At 44.0% G+C, this 22,432-nt stretch overlaps 1 protein-coding gene across 2 annotated transcripts; it reads left to right on the top strand.

Moving 5' to 3' along the window:
• Positions 1–11,001: 11,001 nt before the first annotated feature.
• Positions 11,002–18,977, top strand: TUBB6 (tubulin beta 6 class V). 2 transcript variants are annotated; one of them, XM_059857811.1, is made up of 4 exons: positions 11,002–11,140; positions 11,682–11,790; positions 12,894–13,004; positions 17,369–18,977. In XM_059857811.1, exons 1-4 carry the CDS (start codon positions 11,084–11,086, stop codon positions 18,430–18,432), a joined length of 1,341 nt encoding a protein of 446 aa, XP_059713794.1. In that variant the 5' UTR covers positions 11,002–11,083; the 3' UTR covers positions 18,433–18,977. The 2 variants fall into 2 exon arrangements, with proteins under 2 accessions (XP_059713794.1, XP_059713799.1); XM_059857816.1 differs by lacking the exons at positions 11,002–11,140; positions 12,894–13,004.
• The last annotated feature ends 3,455 nt before the right edge of the window (positions 18,978–22,432 follow it).

The raw sequence follows: 22,432 nt of genomic DNA, 5'->3' as shown, positions 1-22,432 counted from the left end.
AGAAATAAAGTATGCCTTAATAGATTCTAGAATCAGGATAATGCGTTTTATGCAGTTGCAATATAAAAAATGGATTGACCAACAGTTTTCTAAAAAGTCTGCTTCAATAATTAGCATACATAATGTATAGATTGGGGGGGGATTTTATGTAATGTAACTATTATAACAGGTTGGTTGTGATTGTCATGCATTAAAAAAAAAAAAAGAAAAACCTTAGATCCTCAGACAACAACTCTATTTAAGAAAACAGTAGCTTAATGATGTGTGTAGTCAGCCTATTATAGACCCAGAGAAATCTCAGACATCTAAGAAGTCCTTTAAAGTCCTAAACGTAATTTCTTATGACACATTTTTAATTGCACCATGAAGTCCATAATAATCTTTTATGTTTAAAACACTTCTAATTAACAAAGCATCTTCCCTTGCAGAGGCTCATAGCTTGGTTTGCTGCTGCTCTTTATTAAGAGTGTTTTCAAATAATCTTCTCCCATCTCAAAAATCAGGAGAGAATGTGCAAGAAAACTATAAATAATCTAATTTAAGTAGAAGGACTGCAGATTGATTACTGAGCTAGACAAACTGAAGTCTATGGTAAACTCTATTTTATTTCTGAGAAGCCAAATTGCAAATGCTGTAATTTCAGTGATTTCTGTACAGAATGTGCTCAGTGTAGGTGCTCTCCCAGCTGCAGCTCTCTTGCTTTCTTTCCTGCTTAGGGAAGTTGCTTAGAAAAGCTGCCTTGAACAGTTGCAGAATATTGTCCCAGTTTGCACCCAAGTGATCTTGCTTTCCAAATAAAAGTCACTATCTTCCAGAATAACCAAAGTGTTTTCAGAGATGATTAGTTATTCAAAAATAAATCCATTTTACCAGAAATCATAAAGTATTAGATAGCTGTTGCAAATATTCCAGTCTCCCAGAAAAACCATTTCATCTTTGGATGGGATGATCAAGCTGTTTTTCCTCATTATTACAAGCACTTTCTGCATACTACATTAGGATCAATATTTCATCTTGATAAGTGCTGTCTCTCATAGTTCCACCCTTGTGACCACTGAATTTAGTAAATAGTCCTCTCAATTCCTCCTAGTCTGAGCTGGCCCTGACATGGTACCGTGTTGAGATTTCGCAAGAGATGTGATCAGTGGAAACAAAGCAGGTTTTGTCACTTGCAGCACCAGCTATGGCTAAAGGCAGCAGCAATCTAACAGATAAAAGTCACTTTCTCTAACTGTTCTCTCTCCAAAGGTTTTTGAGTTTGGGGTTGGGGGTTTTATTGGAGTGGGAGGGTGGGTTTGGTTGGTTGGTTGGTTGGTTGGTTTTGACATTTTGGTTTTTTTTCACTGGAAAAATTCCAGCTGCTACATTCTTGTTCTAGCTTTTCTCTGTGCCTGATGTCACCAATTTCAAGCCATTATTTTATACCTTTGGCTGGTTTTTTTATACCTTGCCCTGATGGCCCCTTTACACATGAGACCTGTTATGTTGTTTCTCTTGTGGCCTTCCATCACCTATTCCAGATCTCCTCTGGCCACATTCAAACTAAAAATACTTCATGACTGAGGGGAGAAGGTTCAGGCGGAGGGGGTGGGCTGGTGTTTAAAGAAATACAAACGAGAAAAAAAGACATTTATATATGTCTTGTTCTATTTCATGCAAAGCCTTCTCACACAGAAATGATCAGCCTCCTTGTTTCACCTTGTAGCACTTTAGCACAACTGTCTCCCATGCTAACCAAGGTGGTGTCCTAAGACACTCCTGATTACTTGGAGCTGTGCCCAGTTCCTGACAGATCATACAGGCCACGTGTGACATAAAGTCCCGGCTCATTAACAGAGTCAGGACACCACAATGAAATAAATTTGCACAGCAGAGATGTATCTCTCTGCAAATCTTCCATGCACAGGCAACAACTGTGTCTCCGCACCCTTCCCACAAAGCAGTGGCATTCATTTGTGCAGGCAGTGTCTATTGGAGCCCCATATCCTCCCCCATTCTGGTTCTCTGTCCAACAAACCGACCGTGAAGTGTGTTATTCGCAGGGCCAGCAGTGGGCTGAGTCCTGGCCCTGGGCCACACTGACCTCTTACATTCCTGGCATTCAACAGCCTTTAGGTCATGAATATGGTGATGCTGCTAGTGGCTGCAGTCCCAGGCAAGGGTGAACACCCTCAGTGCCACTGCTGCAGAGTGCTTTCCTAAGAAAAATAATGTTCACTTCTTTCTCTGTGTCAGTGCTGGCTCGCTCTCCTCATTCCCAGTAGGTGACTCTTGGAGTATCCTGCTCACAGGGGGATGCTCCAGCTGCTTTTGTGCATCCAGTTTGAGGACACGTTCCTTCAGTGGCTGCACCCACCCAGCCCTGACAGTGCTGAGGGCTGTGCTGTTAAAAATAAGCCAGGCTTTGTCCAGTCATAGCTTGTGCTGTGCTGCTTGTCCTGGGGTTTGTGGACTTGTGAGGAATGGTGCTCTTCTCACAAATGTAATCTGAGAGGACCATCTGTGGAGCAGGAGAGGAGTGGTATGCTGGTCTGGGTTGGACATGTGTGACAGATGAGTGGGATCTGTGCTGGTGAGGGAAGGGTGGCAGCCAGGAGCCACTCACCACCTGGGAAAACAGGTGAGGAGGAAAACTGTGACTCACCTGAGAAACCAAAGACCTCACTGGAGCAATTTATAGTCAATTTTAGCTGCAAACCTGCTTTTACAGAAGAAGTGTTTCCCACAGTGGGATGAATCACTTTTACCTGGAGAGCTACACATTTCATCTCAAATATTGCTTTGCTTGGTAAGTGTTAAATAAGTGACAATCTAAATAGGATTCCAGCCCTTCATCTTAGAGGTCTATTGCTTCTTTTCTTTTTTCTCAGGGAATAAAACCATGAAAAGTTAAGTTTGTGCAATAAAACCTAAACCTGTCTTTCCCCCTTCCCCTCCTGCAGGTTGCAGTACAGATTTCTGCTGCAAGGGTTTTACCCAAGGGTGTTAAGGAGACTGAGCTGGATGGGATAAGATGCTTTAGCAACAAAAGACAAGAAAACTCCAGATTAAATCCATAGATTGTGCTTGGACCTGATCTGCTCAATTCTAAATCATCTGGGGAAAAAAAAGAACTGAACCGGTAAATCTCTGTGATTGTACAAAAATCTTCTAATTAGGCAGTTAATCGGGCTGTCAGGTGGACTGAGCTTCAGAAGTATTCCACGATGCTAATTTGAATAAGCAACACCTGATGCAATTTAATATCCGTAACTGCATTACACAGGAAAAACAACCCCTGTGTTTCCAGGGACAGGATTTAGTTTAGCTGGCAAAAGACATCTTGGAGGTAGTGTGAACAGCTCAGTGAAGGAAAAAGCTCAGCGGCAACCAGGAGGGCAAACATAAGGCATATTAGAAAATAGAAACAGGAGCAAGAAGCATCCTATAACACTGCATAAGATGATGGTCAAGATTTAAATACTCTTACTCCCATTTCACAGACGCTGCAGTAGAGCCAGTAAAGGAGGCTGATAAGCAAGGACTGTCACAGGAGTGCAGGGTCACACTCAGACATGGGGAGATTATTTAGTGTAATACTTTCAGCTCAGAAAGTAGGCAAAATTAAGAACAAAACCACTAAAACCTTCCCCTTACACACAGCTACAATGGTCATTATGAACTGGTAGTCACTGTTCCTCAAAACAAAAGAGTTATGGGGCACCAATTTCAGCTGTCAGCTCTACAACAGAAAGAACTACTCCCTCACAGAATGGAATTCAGTTGTGCCTGGAAGGCACTGCCATAGGAGACTTTGGAGGCTGAAAGTGTAACTGTGTTAAAAAGCAATCATATCACTTCAGGGATACTTGAAACAAACTGTTAAATATGGGGTCCAGATCCTTCCTGTGGTTCACCAAAGGTTTAATCACTGACTGCCAGATGCAGAAGGGCATTTTTGGGGGAGCATTACCATATTCTTTCTCTAGCATCCATCACTAACTACTGTCAGAAGTGCAATTCTAGGTTAGACAGATCTTCCATCTAATCAAGACCAGCTGCCATCAATGCACTCATCTGGTCAAAGCATGCTTTTTTTCCTAATAATCTTTAGCATGACTTCTGGTTAAGAGACCTTTTTTGTCCTTGCTCTGATGTCTCCCACACTCAAAATACCAGCACTTCATTGATAAGCTCTGCATTGTATTGGCATCTATTCAGAGCTGACTAAACTCCAAAAGCAAGCTGTCAATATCTCATATTCATTTTCCTCTTACAGCTGTACCACTCACTCACCACATGATACAGATAATGGGTGGTATACATTCCAGCTCAATTATGCTTTTATTCTGTCCTCCAAACAGATTGGTTCCCCAAAATCTTTAATGTGTAGAGGGGCTGGAGAGTTAAACACAGATAAATGCCTGCCTTTATTTTGCATTCCCATAGTCTTGGTTGTAGCTGTAAGGAAACACTAGATTGGCCCCTTTACTGACTCTGTTGAACAGAGTGCAGCCCATTCTCTGGTTCTGTTTGTTTGTGTAGCTAAGTGACCGATTAGAATGGAGGTTAAAAACACAGCCACACCAAACACACATTTCTGCCTGACAAAACAGGCAGGTACATGCTTCCCTCTACTCCAGGTGCTACAGCTATTGCATAAAAATCACTGTGACCAACTGTGCAAAAAGTCCTGGATGAGTAATTGTTAGCATTGAGGCTAAGCATGGGGAGAAACAAAGGGCTGAAAGAAAATACTCATTTCCAAAGGACAGAAAATATGTTACAAATCAAAAGACTTTAAGTGCTGGAAAGTGCAAAAGCACCCGTACTCAAGCACATGAATATTCAGGGTTGGAATAAAAGTTTTCCATCCATTTTGTCAAATAGTGATGGAAGTGTGTGAAAATGCAGCTTGAAACTCCTTTGGACCAGATGTGGAATTCCCCCAGTGTCTCTTCACAGTCTCTTGGACTTTGGACCTTAAGGTATTTTCTCCTAACTTGACTTAGTGACCTTTGCTTTAACATTACAAAGTTCAGACCACATCTTGTGGGCTAAAACAAACATCAGCAGTATCTCCATTGACAGCTACAGCTAGCAGCCGGAGGAGTGGCATTAAAACAACCCTCTGAATGCTGTGCTCAAGCATAGGTGGCAATTTGTGAAACCACAGCTGCCACAGCAACAAGTTTAATGGGTATTGGGGGGGGGGGGGTGACAAAGCAAGAAACTGTTTGAAAACCATATGAAATATATTGGATTTTCTGGGCAGAATACAAACTCCAAAACATCTGAGCTAAATGTGCAGTCTGGTGTTTGTCATAACAGACCATACACTTCTGAGTGTGTGTGTGTGTGTCTCACTGTCTCACTTCCCCTTTGAAATGTTTTTGTTGGGTTCTTGAGCTGTTTCTAGACTCATCTGCAGCTGCATTGTCTCTGTAACTCATGTGCTTCTTGTAGATTTTGTCACAAGAGGCTGATGGAAAAAGAGGTAGTGGTGGAGATGCACAGGTACACACTTGAACAGCAGCATGACTTCCCATGCTTGCTTTTCTCAGGAAGCCAGGTTAAAAAAAAATTATTTAAAGATTTTTTTTCCCTTTCTTAACTTGTATGAAACTCTTCAGACTAAAGAAGAAAGAGGAACTAGACTGGACTTTTCTCCTAAAAGTCACCATGGACTTAGTAGCATTTACTAGCCTGCTACAAGCTGTTAGAGTAAATCCACTATGTGAATTATATTATTGCTATGGTATTTAATGTAAGTGCTAACAAGCTTTATAACACATATTCTTAAATATTAAAATACAGCAAATTTGCCATTCTGAAAAAAGAAAATAATAGCTAACTTGTTAAGTGTCCTCTTATGGCATGAATTTCTCTCAAGTCCTTAAAAACTTCAGTAAATAAAATAATCTTAGCAACAACCCTGATATAAACTCAAATGTGTTTCCTGAAAAGCAGGAAGCAGCTTAACAATCATATCACATGACTAGTTAAATACAGAAGAACTTTTTTGGTTTTTTTCCAAGGCATTAAAGTAAATTTCCATGTGACTTTGTGGGACATGACTGTTGCTTCAGCTGCTATTACTGGAAAATCCTTTTGCTCTGCAGCACGGGCACTTTACACATTTTGTCCAGCCTGTGAAATTCATCATCTTGTAGAAATCCATTTCTATGTGGCCTGTGCACGAGCAAGGAGAACATGAGAAAACCTGAAGACAGAACACAGAAGGCTCTGCAACCCCCCATGGCCCCATCCTGTGACTGTGTGCAGCTGTTTCAAAGCAGCTGGGTCTCACACAAGATCAGTGTGAGTATTTAATTTGCTGCTGCTGTCTGATACCTTGTCAGTTCTGACCAACAGGAATAAAGAATCACATCACATTGGAGCCCATCCCATTGGAGCACCAGAGACTTGTCCAGTAGAATAAACTGTCTTGGATTTTTACCAGCTAGCAATGTCAGACTAATCCAGATATGGCCTAGCAGCCCGATCTTCCTCAGTCCATATCCTCTGTATCATAAATGGTCATGCCATTCCCTAAAACACAAGTTTTGACTTCTTCTAGAATTCAGTCTTTTGCTTTCACACTTGGGAGCAAAAGATACCATGAGGATGTAAGTAGTGTAAACTGATTGTTCAAAAGGCTGCCTGGAGCATGAATCTGCAAACTTGAGCTGGTGGTTTGAAGCTGTTGTAACACTTCACTAATTTTTCAGATTAAATATATTAATTAATTCTTTTTAACAGCAGAAATTAAATTAAAATTGCAAAAGGAAATAAATAAGGAATAACAATGAAGGGAGTAAATCTGCAAAAGAAATCTTAAAGTTCTTCTCCTGTTTTTTTGTTGGGTTTTTTTTTGTGCATGGTGGGAAAAAAAGCCATACTGTAAGTATTAAATTAACCTACGGGGTAAATGGGAAATTAAAAAAAAGACTATGAGTTATGAAGGTTAGAGGTCAATCTATATTATAGGTATGTGAGAAAGAGGTAGCTGAGAGAGCCAAATATAACAAGTGAGAATACATTGCACAGAATTTACAGTGTGTTTCTATATTAATCTGAATATACAATGAATCTCATGGGCTCAGTCAGATGAAGCATCCAGGGAGAAATTTAGATGCCTTAAAATTCCGAGAGGTGTTTAGTGGGGTTTTAAAATGCAGCCATAAATAATCCACAACAGTTAAGTAGCTAGGAGGATTGTGAAACACCTAAGTACCTTTAAAATCCCAGACCAAGTCTGTGGACACCTAAGAAGGGTATGCAGGCTTCTATGGACACAGGTTATAATGGCACCTTCACTTCCTGAATCAGCTGAACTATTAAGTAAACACAAGCATGGATGAAAAGGATTTGAAGGTACATCCACACTCAGTGACTAACAAAAGTGTCTTCTTTCAGATTACCAGCAGTAAAACACGGAGAAGCTGCAAGTTGATTCAGGACTGACTGAAAATTAAAAGTTATTTATGTAACTATAAAATTTGTTCATGGAAATTAGTTGGGTAAGCTGTGGCTCACCTCCATCAGGCACACAGCTCTACAGCCTTCTGTGTGTCTCAGTGGGTTGCTTTGCATGTGTGGGAAACGGGCTGAAGATTGGCCTCTAAATGTTGTTTGACCAACTGCTACTCACAAAGAGCAGGCAAACCTTTCAAAGATTATAAACATTGTCAGTGCAACTTATACCTCTCTTCAGAAGGCACGTGGATTAAAGGCTCCACTACAGTACACTCATTGCTTCTTTATTCCCCTTACTGCCTACCTATGTCCATTTGCTCCTTCTTGCTTTTATTCTTAAAATCTCATTTGATTCAGATCATCATATGGGTTTCACCTTCGGCTGGGTAATGTGATTCAAGGCTTGTCTCCACAAATGGAAAGGAGCAGAAAGGAACAGAGGCAGGGGCAGAAATCCAATGGCACACCCAGACAAAAGGAGCCTCTGCCCTGGCTCCTGTCAGTGAGGGCTCAGCCTGGGGTCTGGTGTGACACCCATCTCCACAGTCAGTGGGAGAGGCTCCGTGGGTCACTCCATAGAGAGGAGTTACTGCCTGCAAGAGGGTGGGAATCTCTAGGGGATAGAGGGGAAGAGCATCTATGGGATTGTACAAGACAACTTTTGGGATGTTTAGAGGAGGAATCAAAGGTGGGGGCAAGAGGGGATAAAGACAGTTTGATACAGAAAAATAAAAGGATACAGGGCTGCAGTGACTCAGTTGGGTGTAAACAGGCTTTTGGTGAATACTCTTGTCTGGCTATGCCTTGCACCTGATCATCTCGGTCTGTCTTGTCTTTGTAGACTGTATTTCAATTTTTTTTGGGGCGAGAGTGGTGCCTATATTCCATGTGTATATATGTGTATGGTGGCCTGAGTACCACCAGTCAGAGGTAGGGGTCACAAGTTGTGGGGGCCACAAGTCACAGGGGCCTGTGTGTCTTAGATGCAGCAACTGGAGAGACGAGAGCACACACTTTATGAGAATCTGCATGTCTGTGTGTGGTCTTTAGCAAACAGCAAGCCAGGGCAGGTGGGAGTCAAGTTTAGGAGTAGCCATGAGTCCAGGAAAGAAAGTAAAGAGGCCAGGGAATCTCTGACTTGGCTACTGGAGAGACAAGGGGTCCTTCTGAGAAGGCTGTGGTGGGGTCAGCTGCTGGAGTGGCCACAACTCTGCACTAGCTACCGGAGGAACTTGTTTGCCTGTTTGTATCTCTGTGTGAGGCAGATTTGTATCTCTGGGGATCCAGAGGTCAGCTACTGAACAGGCTGAGTGTCCTCAAGCCAGCACTGGACAAGGGAGCCAGAGTTCATAGCTGTAGATCTGATTACTAGCAACTAGAGTGGAACTACAGGCCTCTGGAATAACATTTCTACATGCCAAAAACTGGAAAGACTTGGCATCCAGGTGTTAACAACAGAACAAGATTAGTGTCTCAGGCCTGCTATAGAGGGATTCATATTGTACAAATGTATGCAAATACATGTTTATTTTCCTTTAATGGGCTTCTGTCCTGATCAGCCAGAGAAGGGAACAGGATGGGGCCATTAATGCTGTTTGGTTTTGGGAGCGCTGTGTTTTCTGCCTGGGTCAGTCGACGTGGCCAGCCATGTCTGTATCTGTATCTGTATCTGTATCTGTATCTGTATCTGTATCTGTATCTGTATCTGTATCTGTATCTGTGTGAGCCTACTGGGAACACACACCCAGCCTTGCCACTACCTGGATCTGGGAACCTACTGGGTTTTAAGAACTGGCATACCAGCAGCAGGTGAGAGGATGGCAAGGATGAACAGTAAATGGGAGGGTTTGCAAAGTGTGGGGAAAGCCAGGCCTGGAAGGCACAGTCAAGGACATATAGAGTCAGGCAATGTCCAAGCCAACCTCACTAATCAGGCTGCTGAATAATGCCTTGTTCATGGATCTCTTCCAAAAATGCAGATCACACACAGAAGGACACTTATTTTGAGTCCTTCGGCAGAGAAAAAGGCACACAGTATCCAGTCCTCTGCTAATGGCTGCTTGCAAGGCAAACATGCTGATCCTGATCCTCCAGCTGCTTCCTTGGTGTCAGAAAGAGAATTGACTCAGCCTAGCATGGTGCATGGGAGCTACTTGGAGGTGATTTGCAAGATGCTGCAAGCCCTGCTGACAAACATTTGTGGAAAGGCAAGGCTGGAGCTGGGAGCACAGAGCCAAGATGACATTGCTGGTGTCACAGCAACCTAAGGGCAGACAGGCAGCAGGTGGCCTCCCAACACACAGATTTTTGGTTATTTGGAGGTTATGCATTGATTGGTGGGGGCTACCTTGACTGTGTTCAAGCTGTAGAAAGCACCCAAGATTGTTCTCCACAAGAGCCCCAGCTGGGCCACCTTTCAACGAGTGGATAAGGAGGTTCTGTAACTCTGGCCTCAGGGCTGCACTTGCACAACAGCAGAGACTGGGTCGGGCAGCACAGATGTGCATGGACAGATGAATGTCTCCCACCAGGGCTAAATACTGGAATAGGCTATAAAGACAATGGCATCCCATGGAAGAGTCATCTTGGGTTGACAGCAGGAACCTTCTCCTTGGGAAACTCTGCAGCAGTTACCCAAAGGGGTCATAAAACAGATTCAGCAGCTTTATGGAAAGTGGCTTCCTCTCCAGAGCAGAAAGAAATTTTTTTTCATTAAAAATGAAGGCATTTCAAACCATGCATATCCCAGGGCATTCTCTGTATTGTGGTGACATGAGCTCTCGGGAAAGTTTCTTCACAGACTCATTGACATCCCAGTTACAATTTTCAGGCAGAAGCTTGTCTTATTGGCAAAAGAAAACAAACAAACAAGCAAACAAGAATAAAACCCCCAACCAACCAACCAACCAAACCACAAAGAAAACCACTCCAAAAAAACAAAACCAAAAAACCCATCAGGAGAAAGCTGTGTGAGGAAGATGGCAAGGCACAAAGAAGGGCCACCCATCCTTTTGGATGTTGCCCCTTCACAGAATCACAGAACCACAGGATCAGTTAGGTTGGAAAAGACTTCTGAGATCATTGAATCTAACCCATGGTTAACACTACCATGTCACGTAGACCATAGCACTAAGGGCCACATCCAGTCTTCCCTTAATTATCTCTACTGCCTCCTTGGGCAGCCTGTCCCAATGTCTCATCACCCTCTTTCTGTGAAGAAATTCCACCGAAGAGGAGCTGGGCAGCAAAGGCTGCGATGTGCGGGCGGGGGCACACGGAACAGGAGCCGGAGAAGGCGGCGATGTCCGGCCGCCGCCCGGGGCTGGGGATGCCGCAGCCACGTTTGCTGGCCTGGCTTTGGGGCGAGCAGCAGACCTCGGACGGGAGCTGCCGCTGGGGCAGGAGGACCCCCCGGGACCCCGCTGCCGGCGGGGACAATGCGAGGGCCGGTGTCACACAGCGGGCGGCGCCGCGCCCCTGTGCCGAGGGCGGTGCCGGGCGGGGGCGGCCGCCGGGCGGGAGGGGGTGCGGGAGCCCATAAAGCACCGCCCGGTGGGACGGTGCCGCGCACAGCCGGGCCGGGCGGCGGGACAGCGGGCGCACGGCGGGGAGAGCGGCTGCAGCCATGAGGGAGATCGTGCACATCCAGGCGGGACAGTGCGGAAACCAGATCGGGACCAAGGTGAGCCTGAAGGGGAGCAGCCGCTTGCGGAGCCTCTGAGCGCACGGGGGACGCGCCCGGTGGTTCCCCGGGGCTGCTGGAACCCCCGGGGCTGCTGCACACCGAGGGCTGGGCTGGGCCGTGCCAGCCGTCCCCGCTCCCATCGCCCGCGCTTCGATGGCGGTGCCGAGCGGCGCCGGGCGCGCCCGGGGCACCGCGCATCGCTCCGCTCCCCGTGACCATAAAAGGCCTTGGAAAGCACCGAAACCAAACGGGACAGCTTTTAAAAAATTGTTTTTAAAACTATTTTTCTGTTTGAGCCGGCCAGGCCGCGGTAGAGGAGCGGGGGAGGGCGGCAGAGCCCGGGAGGCCCCTGGGGCGCGGAGCCCCCGCCGCCCGTTGGGTTTGAATCCCGGTGCCCGCCCGGCTCCCGCTGCCGCGCGGGCTGGGAGGGGCGGCGGGCACGCCAGGAATCCGGCAGCTGCCGCGGCACCGCCGCCGCCCCCGGGCCGGGCGCTGGGCAGGGAAGTTCCCAACCCACTTCTCGCTTTTCCTCTCTTAGTTTTGGGAAGTGATAAGTGATGAGCATGGCATTGACCCAGCCGGAGGCTATGTCGGTGACTCAGCGCTGCAGCTGGAAAGGATCAATGTCTACTACAATGAATCATCTTGTAAGTGTGGGATGGGGACGGGGAGGGGTGCGGGACGACATGGGGCTCCGTGGGAAGGGGCACAGGAATCAGAAGACGACGGGCTCATAAAGCCGTATTGCACATCGGGCCACACTCCTCACATGCCACCAGCAGCACAGCTCAACAGAAAATATTATCTACTTTCTTACAAACTACTAAGATGGCTGAGTGCTATCTCCCCAGACACAGAGAAGTGGCACAAGGGGCTGTCCTCAGGGTCTGGAGGTGGTGGTCTGTTTATTATTTAACATTACAGTAGGAGTTTGTTCTTCAAATGTGTGATTACTTCACCAAATGCATTTCTTCAATTACTTCAAATTAAACTGTTAGTTACATAAGCCCGCATGTATAGTACTCTCTCTTTAATTTTCATGAATGAGAGGGTTGGGCCACAGGTAATAGAGAACTGTTTCATTAATGAGATGGCAAAAGGCATCCAAGTCCTCAGAGACCTCTGCTGTTGAAAGGTGTTAACAGTGTAAAATGGGGATCTGGAGTCCTTTGGTCTGTGGACACGAACCTGCAAGTGTGAATGTTTCATCTTTTGTCCAGCTGGGTTTAATTCATTTTATTTACCTGAATTTCCTTGAACAAATTCAACTTGACACAGATTGTTTGTTTTGTGCTTTGTGGTAGATGTGCTGACCACTACTGTTTGCAATGTACACCAAGTAGCTCTTTCAGTGGAGGAGAATCCTTCAAACACAAAAGCTTATGCATAACTTGAACATAAGCACTTTACTCACCCTGATATTTACAGAGAAGATTACCTACTTTCTTAAAAAGAACAAGGAAACCATTTTTTCTAATCAGAAACTCCCTAATACCTCTTACTAATAAAGAGCTTACAAAAGGTAAAATTTGTAGAGTCCAAATTATGTCAGGCCTGTTTTCCAGGCTGAATTGATTTATTCCTACAGAGGTGGGTTTTTTACCACCACGCCTTTCTGTATAGGAAGTACTTATATATGTATGAACTATGTCAGACTAACAATATGAGATGTAATATATTTGTGCATTAAAAGCTATAACTGTGCTAGCTTATTTCTGAACACTAAGGGCATGCTTACTTTGTGTTGTAGCCCACAAATTTGTACCAAGAGCAGTCTTGCTGGACTTGGAGCCGGGAACCATGGATAGTGTGCGCTCTGGTCTTTTTGGTCAGCTCTTCCGGCCCGATAATTTCATCTTTGGTATGTGGATGTTTCTCTGTAAAAAACAGACTTCTACAACAAATGTTTGATTGCCAAGTGAATGGTCAAAAAGCATTCAATCTCCCCGTTCCAAAGGGATTCTACTTAGAAATCCTAATAGCTAACAATGGGATTGCAATCATTATGTAAGCCAATCAAAACATCCTGTTAAGTGAAAAAGTCATTCTTTTGTTGATCATTCCTTCGGTTAGCAAAGTGCTGGAAGTTTCCTGTAGTATTCAAAGTACATTTACTTTCCACATATATGAACACCAGAGAAATCCTGAGGCCAATTCTTCAAAACAAAATGCACAGAAATTCTGTAGAAAATGGAAGGGGGAGGGAAAAACCTCAACCACAAACCAACCAGACTACCCTTCACTTAAATTCACATTAAATGCTTGAGTACAGAATTGTTTTTAGGCTGTGTAATTAAACTTTTTCGGTATATCCTTGCAGTGTAGTAACAGTGGAAGAAGATAATTTGTAGTATAGAAAACATAGATGTAGCCAGTTATAGGCTAGTAGTTTCTAGCATAAAGAGGAACAGTCTGAAAATATGTGGGGACATTCTGGTTTTGCAGTGTTCTTGCCGAGAGTTGTTTTTACTTTTACTGCTTTACTTTGGACTTCCATCGTACTTAGCATCCAAGCTTAAAAATGCACATTACCCTTTCAGGGCATCCTTATGAAGCACAGAAGCATTGTCAGTGCCTTTGCACTAAAGGAGGAACAGCATGTGGAAGTTAAGTGAGCCACTTGCTGAAACGGGAAGTCTGAATGAAAGCTACCATGAAAACTTTCATGTCCTTTTGGTTTCCAAGTCTGCACTAGCCACAAACACATTTCCTCCTGACAAGGCAAGCTTGGGTTGGAACTCAGTTTGGTACATTGTGTTAACATAAGGAAGGAACAATGCCAGGGACAGACAGAGGAAAGATAAACATAATTTGGATGGTATAAAACAAACTTAAATCTGGGTTGTTGGGTTGGAGAGGGGAGTGAAAAAGCCACACAGAGTTCCTTTAGGTCTTTAACTTAAAACATTTAGGCTTTCCATGTTGTTCTCCTGTAAACTCCATGGCAGTGATGGTAAGGGTCTCTTCCAAAGGAGCTGTAAATTACAACATGTAACTTAAGGAGTAAGCTTAGGGAGAAAAGCCATAGACATAGCCAGCTTTATGAAGTCTGTTTCTGTGTTCAGGTTTTTCCTTTCATTCCCTTTCACCTGCACGAACCACACAAGCCCTCTTAAAGTGAATTGACCTGACCTATGGAAATACCTGAACCGGAGCTTTACAGTTTGGCACAACACCCGTAAAACCAGAGCAAAATCAATTCAGAATGTCTTCAACAATAGCCCAGTTTGCTCTACTCCCTTCCTGCCAAGAGAACAATGAACCAAGAGCATGTGATCGACTCATATCTGTCAGAGGCCTCTGCCCTGTCAGGCACTGTCCTCCCAACCTGCTGAATAATGTAGAATGGCTGAGCGCTGAAGTAATGAACTTCTGTGTCAAAAGCCAACAAAGCATTTTGTTTTCTCTTTTAAAAATTTGGCCTGGGCCCACAAAGGATTTTGTGGCAGGAGCTGGCAGTTCCATACTTGTTTTAGCCCAGGCTGTATGGGCTCATTCTGATGGGGGTGTTTTCCACCTCTACTTGTGTAAACCTGCATGTGGCCACACCTCCACAGCAAGTAACCATGGACCATCTGTCAGGATTTCATGCAGGTGTATTGAGTACATGGTCACACACTCCAGATAGAGAAATTTTATATCAAACCAGCAAGAAATTTGAGATGGACACAAAATAATCCTTATTCTTTAATGCCTGTGTTAACGAGGTAGTGATTTAAAAGGTGAAGAGCTGCAGGTGGAACAATATTGCTGTATGAGACCAGTAGGCCTCCTGGCCTTCTGACTGCGCACAATTGCCCACCAGGAGCTGCTCTGAACTCTGATGTGTCTCCTCCTGTTAATCAGTTTTCATTTGTACATTTTTGCATTTGTCATTCTTTTCTTGTGTACACCTTCGGTAGATTTGCTACAGAGATACCACTCCAATTTAATTTGTATGAACTGATGGAGGCAACCAAAATATAGCTGTCCAGCAGTTAAAGGCAAGTTTTACAGCAGGCTGTTCACATCAGGCTCCTAAGAGTTAATGTGCTACTGAGCTATTTTACCAGGCCTATTTTACATTTTGAGCAGTGAAGAGAGTAGAGGAGTGAAAGAAGATTGTAGGAAACAAGCGCCATTTTAGGGATTAAAAACTAGACTGTTAGACAAATGGCTTCTCTGCATGTGCAGCTCAACCTGAACATGTGTGATAACCCTGCAGTGTGTTGTTGGAGAAAGAAATAGATAGAAGGACCTGGAGGTGCCAGGAGTGCAGATAAGTTGTGGGATTGCTTCATGTAGATGGACATGGGCTTCCAGGATGGACAAAAGACTTGTCAGGGCCTGAGTTTTATGGGCACAAGCTCCTTTTCCACCCAGAGAGTTTAGCCTCGGTGAAATTTGAACATTTCTATGTGTTTGTGTTAGATTTTCAGAGGTCAGGTAGGTAGGCACCTGATAATTGGAGGGCATCCAGTAGAGTTTCACAGGATCATGATCAGGTATTTCCAGACTTGTGGCAGCCTTGTCAGGGCCTCCGGACTGCATTGTCATGGGGTAAGAAGGCTGGAGCTTCCAGGGCATGTTTACATGCTCTGTGTTGTGGTAGCCTTCCCATGCTGTAGAGCCAGTGGTTCTGGAAGAATTAGATAACTGGCTGTAGAAGCAGGAAATCACCAGTGAAAATGCTGGAGACCCCAGGCACGTGGCTTAGTGGATGGAATGTAGTGTTGCCACAGGAGTAGCTTGTAGTTGTCCTAAAATCAGAATTTATGTCCATTAGGAGATAAATGCCTTCTGCTTTTTGGAGTGATGTCTGCTTGTTTGTGTGCATCCTGATGTGCTTCCCTATCTGTAGTAGGGGATCTGCTCAAGCAGGCTGCAGGTGTTAGAAACATATTTCATTCTGGAAGGATGTTACTTTGTGCCTTGCCCAGCTGGACAGGAAGTGCTGAGCTCCCTAGGCTCAAAGAGAGAAAAATACAGCAACATACAGAACAATGCATTAAGTAACCAAGTACACCATGAGGAAACCAAGCATTTATGCAGTGCAAAAAAGTACATAGGATTTCAGAAGTGACCCAGCCAGCAGTTTCCCTGGTTCATATGTTTGGCACCAACACGGTGCCATGGGAATTGAAATGAGAAATGGTACTAGGAAGGGAGGGGAAGCTCTTGGGGAACAGCACAGAATTTGCCAGCTCTAGAATTAATACTGAAACCATTACTCTGTCTGAATACCACTCCCAGGAGTACCCTAAGTGAGTTCAGTGGCACAATGTATGTGTGTAGTAGACACTGTGAGGAACAGGAATACTAAAAAATTGATTGCCCAATTTAATCCTCCTCGTTATCTAACCAATAACAAAACAGTGACAATAGCAAATGATCCACACTGTTTATCTTAATAAACTGAGTGGCACATAAAACAAGGAGGGAAGCCTTGGGAAGAAAAGAATGGACTCATCACTTTTCCGAAATATCAGTAATCCGGTTGTCCAAGTTATTTTGTATATCCTGAAGAATAGTGAGTTTGTAAGGAAATCAGTAAAACCTAAAAGGCACTTAACACTTAACTTCTAAGTTTTTTGAATAATGTCCCTGAAGCTTCTGTTGATCACTATTTTCATTCAGGCTAGGTAACCACGAATTTAAAAAGCTATTTTCCCTGATATAACAAGTTAAACAGGATTTTGAAGCCCAGCTTTATTCTTGAATGACAGTGTTTTCCCTTTGACTCACAAGAACAGTCCAAGAACCTCTCACTTTCATTGAGATACGTGTATCTGTGAGTTAGCTTTGCATGCATCATGGTCCGTACAGGCAGAAAGCATTTAAATATCAAACAGTCATCTTGTGTTTACAGAATCATCAGGACTGGGAGTGTGAAAGTTTTCAGAACAAGGAGTTAAGGCTATCTTTGCATTTATGCAAGGTAAAATGACAAAAATGAAAAAAAACCCCAACAACACCAACAAATAAAAGAAAAAAAAACAACCAAACAAAAATAAACAAACCAAAAACCCCATACACCCAAAGACATGAATGAAAACTGCCAGAGACTATATAAAAAGTTTATGTTGATACTTACAGAGTTATTTTTAGGCAAAACAGAAGAGCACAGTTATCTACCTGACAGATTTATAGCAGCTTTTTTTACAGATGTAAGTCAATTTAGAGTGCAAATATGAAACCTTGCCAATAATTTTGTGTATTTTCTTTCCCTGTTGTATCTCACTTTAGGACAAACTGGTGCAGGAAACAACTGGGCCAAAGGACACTATACAGAAGGGGCAGAGCTGGTTGACTCTGTGCTTGACGTAGTAAGAAAAGAGAGCGAACACTGCGACTGCTTGCAAGGATTTCAGCTCACTCACTCCCTGGGAGGAGGGACAGGGTCTGGCATGGGAACCCTGCTCATCAGCAAGATCCGAGAGGAGTATCCAGACAGGATAATGAATACCTTCAGTGTCATGCCTTCTCCTAAGGTTTCTGACACAGTGGTGGAGCCCTACAACGCCACGCTTTCGGTCCACCAGCTGGTAGAAAACACGGATGAAACCTACTGCATTGACAATGAAGCTCTGTATGACATTTGCTTCCGCACCCTGAAGCTCACCACCCCCACCTACGGAGATTTAAACCACTTGGTCTCTGCCACCATGAGCGGGGTGACCACATCCCTGCGTTTTCCGGGCCAGCTCAATGCCGACCTGCGGAAGCTGGCGGTAAACATGGTCCCCTTCCCGCGCCTTCACTTTTTCATGCCGGGCTTTGCTCCTTTGACGGCGCGGGGCAGCCAGCAATACCGAGCGCTCACGGTGCCAGAGCTGACCCAGCAGATGTTCGATGCCAAAAACATGATGGCAGCCTGTGACCCCAGGCACGGCCGGTACTTGACGGTGGCCACCGTCTTCCGCGGCCCCATGTCCATGAAGGAGGTTGACGAGCAGATGTTGGCCATCCAGAACAAGAACAGCAGCTACTTCGTGGAGTGGATCCCCAACAACGTCAAGGTGGCGGTGTGTGACATACCTCCCCGTGGCCTCAAGATGGCCTCCACCTTCATTGGCAACAGCACTGCTATCCAGGAGCTCTTCAAAAGGATCTCGGAGCAGTTTTCCGCCATGTTCAGGAGAAAGGCCTTCCTCCACTGGTTCACGGGAGAGGGGATGGATGAAATGGAATTCACGGAAGCAGAAAGCAACATGAATGACCTGGTTTCAGAGTATCAGCAATACCAAGAAGCAACAGCAAATGATGGAGAGGAAGCGTTTGAAGATGATGAAGAAGAGATCAATGAATAAAAAAAATTAGGTGGGAGATTTTTCCAGGCCACATTCTCAAATCTGGATTTCAGATAATTAGGCTTGCAAATCCATACTTACATTTAAAAAGTAATAAAAAAGGGAGCATGAATTTCAGGTGTTAAAAGGGCTCTCCAGAGTCCATTTGGATCACTGAGGACACTCAGCATTGCTGGAAATTGGGCCATTTCTATTCATGAGACAAATGTAAGGCATTCAGTTAAGACTTTGGCCAAAGAGTCTGAACATGGAGATTGCTGGTTGGGATCTTTTTTCTTTAGGGTTGTCATCCCTAAAGCTGCAGAAGAGAAGATGTAAAATAGGCATGAAAATCTACAAATTAGAGCTGCACTATTTTCATCCAATTACGAGTAAGAAAATCTTGTGAGCTTGAAGTATTCTGTACCAAATGTACAAAACCAAACTGCCAGAAACAAAATTTATTCATAATAAAAGAAAAAGTTTTTAGATATTCTGCACAGTAACTGTTAACAGTGATATGATTCCAGTCCTCTAAAAATAAAATAAAAATAGTACCCTCTCAAGCAGAAGTGTTCTGGGCAGTCAATACTACATTAATATGCAGTGAGCTGCAGGCTAGAGGCTGGATTTGTGTGATGTGACTTCTCTCTTGCTGCTGCTGAATAATCACAGGTGATACCTGTGATATACAGATTAATCTGATAGTTGTATCTGATATATAGGTGAGATCCCTCCATTTATGATGCGTTCATCATAAATCCCTGGGATTTAATGTGGCACCCCAATATCTTACGGGTCTTCCTGGCTATCACCAGCTGCTAATGCTAGTCCTAACTATTTCACCCAGCCCATGTAGCTGAAATCCAGATATTTCACAAATCATGGTGGGACAGGGGACATAGGCTATGTGCCAACAGATCTCACTACCTGGGTTTGTAAGTTCTCCACACCTACAGATGCTCTGCATGTCTTGCTACCAAGACAGAATAAGCAACTGGACAGGTAAAGGTTAAAGTACAAGAGCATTTATCCACTATGCTCAAAGCAGCTGGCTAAATGAAAGATGAACGACAGATTTATCTGCCCCAACTAAAGCCAAGTCAGAAAGGTCTCTGCCTAAGCCAGCTGACAAAGTGACTGCTGGGCATTTGCCCTCCGTGCATGCTTTATGTTTCTGCTCATATCAATTAAACAGCCCTTCTCCATTAGAGATCCTCTACCAGAGAACACTCTGTCTACTTGGAGTCTCTTATTTAGGCCAGTTCCTAGGCAACAAAGCAAGCAAACAAAGGAGAAAACCTCTGGAAATCCAAACTTTAAATGTTTCAAGAACTCTTGCTTTTTCTTCCTGCTTTCAGAAGCACTTCCCAAGCAAAACTGTTGCTCAATACTTAAAAAAGCACTTTACAAATATAGTGAAATTTCCAAAGGTCTGCTTCTCCTGACAAGATGATGCTTTGCTAGTTTGGGATCCAGGGGACAAGACAGTATTTCAGGAAGTATATAAACCAGGCAACTGTTAATCACATAACCTGAAGCTGTCTGCCCAATGGTATTCCACACAGAAATGGAACTAAATTAGCTTTAATCAAAATTTTAACAGAAATTTACTTCAGAGGTTGAGACAGTTGCTGGAACTTGCTAACCAGACTGGCTTTGGCATGGAGGCAGAGCTTGGTCGGGCCCAGCTGATTGTTTTTAGAAGAATCATAGAGGAGACAGCAAAGTCACAGGGCCATGTTCTTTGCTATGTGTAGTGATGCTAAAAGGATTTATGAATAGCCATAGAGCACCTTTAAATATGTATTTTATATATGGGAGATGTGGCAATATATTAATTACAGCCCAAGATAAAGTTATAACACAATATACATTGAAGAGAATTAAGTGTGCAGGACAATACAAAGCAAAATCCATTGGGAGTAAAGCCATTAAACAAAGTGAAGTTGATTCTTTTTAAATGGTTGACTGCTTGCTTTGAAGGGGTGAGGATGCCTTACAGGCTCAGAGCCTGCCATCACACAGCTGAGGCACAGGCTTTCCAATTAAAGCACTGGCATAGTTTCTCTGAATGAAATTGAATTAACCATCTTACTGTGTGTGAAACTGCATTTTGTTGTAACACAGATTTCATAACTAAGTCCAAGTCATAAATTCTGGTATTTCTGTGAAAAAAAAAAGTTAATACTTTAAAAATGCCAGAAATCTTGGCATTGCTAAAAAATGGAGTTGTTAACTTGGTGAACCAGCCTGTTCCTTATTGCATTTCATACACTTGACTCAAAATGCAGAATGCAGACTCTGAGGCTGTGGAATTCAGCCCTCACAATGATCCTGCTTTGACTCACCCATTCTTGAGCATGTGTTTACTTGCAACTGTTTGATGTGAATCTCTAGAATGTGTGGAGGTGGAAGAGGCAAACTAATGCTCTCTTTAGAAGAAAGTGACAGCTCTTCCATCTGATCCTAGGGGTAAAAACCCCTCCCACCATAATGAACCCAGGACCCTGTAGTAGGAGGATCATCAGAGGACCAGCTTGTGCACAAGCAGTAACAGAGCCACAGGAAGCACAGACACTTCCTCTTTCTCTTCAGTCAACCAACTCTAATCACCATCCTTTCCTGAGAAACTACTGAAAATTGTTTTAGTAGCAAATTTAGTGAGCAATTCCTTCAGTTGCACTTCCTTTCAAATAATTTCCTGCCTTTTCCTTGGAAGCTTCTCTCTTATTTTGCAATCTCCATGGTGAGTCCCACCTGGCTTTGTTACTCTTCTTCTCAAAGTCCTCTCCTGTCTGTTTTTCATTTCCCCTTTAATTTTTCAGCCTAGTCTCTGGCTGAAATGTTTTACTTCTGTGCCTGGCCCATCATATTTTTCTCTTTTTTATCTGCTTTGCACCTGGCCATAGAGCAGTATTATTGTAAATCAAAAACGACTCCAATGAAGGGGAGAGAGAATGATGCATCTGACTCCATCATCAGAAGGCTAATGAATTACTTTATTATACTATACTATACTATACTATGTACATTTCATCTAAACTGAATCTGCCAGGCACTCACTCTTGCTCACCACTGCACAGAACTGCACTCATCTCTGATTCTCTCCTGACTGTCCCATGACAGTCCCACACACACACACACTTCTTGCCCCTGACAGGCCAAGGGAACAAAACATCCTCACTTTGGGTAAACAGTCTCCATATTGCATTCTACTTTAGCACAACACAGGCACAGCAAGCGAGATAAGAATTGTGTTTTACTTCTCTGCTTGTCTCACAGCTTCTCTCCGTTCAGAGAGCATGTGAGTACCACACAGTATCTAGCAGCAGGCTGCCAGGACAAGCCAGACCCCAGGAGTCTTAGAAGTGCAGCTCCCACTGCTCAGACACAAACACCTGTCAACACTAGGCTGGGGAGAAAAGATGGCAACCTACACCCTCGACACCACTTGGAAACTGGGAGTGGGTGAGCTGTTGCCTGGGAAGAGGGTGTGGCATCAGGACAGAATTTGGAATCTAACTCCATAGGTCAACAACTCTGCAAAGCCACTCTGGTCAAAGCCAGCAAGGAATGGAGCAAGCCCTCAGCTCACAGTCAGGAGAGTCCTTGCATGTGCTGCCTTAACCAAACCACGTCAGGCTCTTCCTTGCTCTGCATCCCATGATTACTGCTCAGATTATGGTCTCTATTCCTTCTCTTGCACTTGGATCCCTCAGGAAAATGTAGTCAGCCCTTGGGAACAGAGTCAGGTCGGGAAAGAGGGTCTAGACCTGCTCCTTCTCCCAGCCTTGGGAGGAGCAGGGAACTCAACTCCGCCCTTGGTGCTGCACAAGCCCCTCGTAGGTGAAGCAGCACTGCTCACTGTGCTTGCAAAAATTAATCTGGCATTATTGGCAGCCACAGCACAGACTAAACTCGATTTTCTTGATTCATGTTCAACCACTTGACATCCTAAATTTGGGAGTTGAAGGAGGCTAGCAATCTTCTTCAAAGAAGCAGGTTGGATAAACAGCTT

This window comes from Haemorhous mexicanus, chromosome 1 (assembly GCF_027477595.1).
Source record: "Haemorhous mexicanus isolate bHaeMex1 chromosome 1, bHaeMex1.pri, whole genome shotgun sequence".
NCBI classification, from domain to species: Eukaryota; Metazoa; Chordata; class Aves; order Passeriformes; family Fringillidae; genus Haemorhous; species Haemorhous mexicanus.
This window is presented reverse-complemented; position numbering and strand designations above follow the sequence as displayed.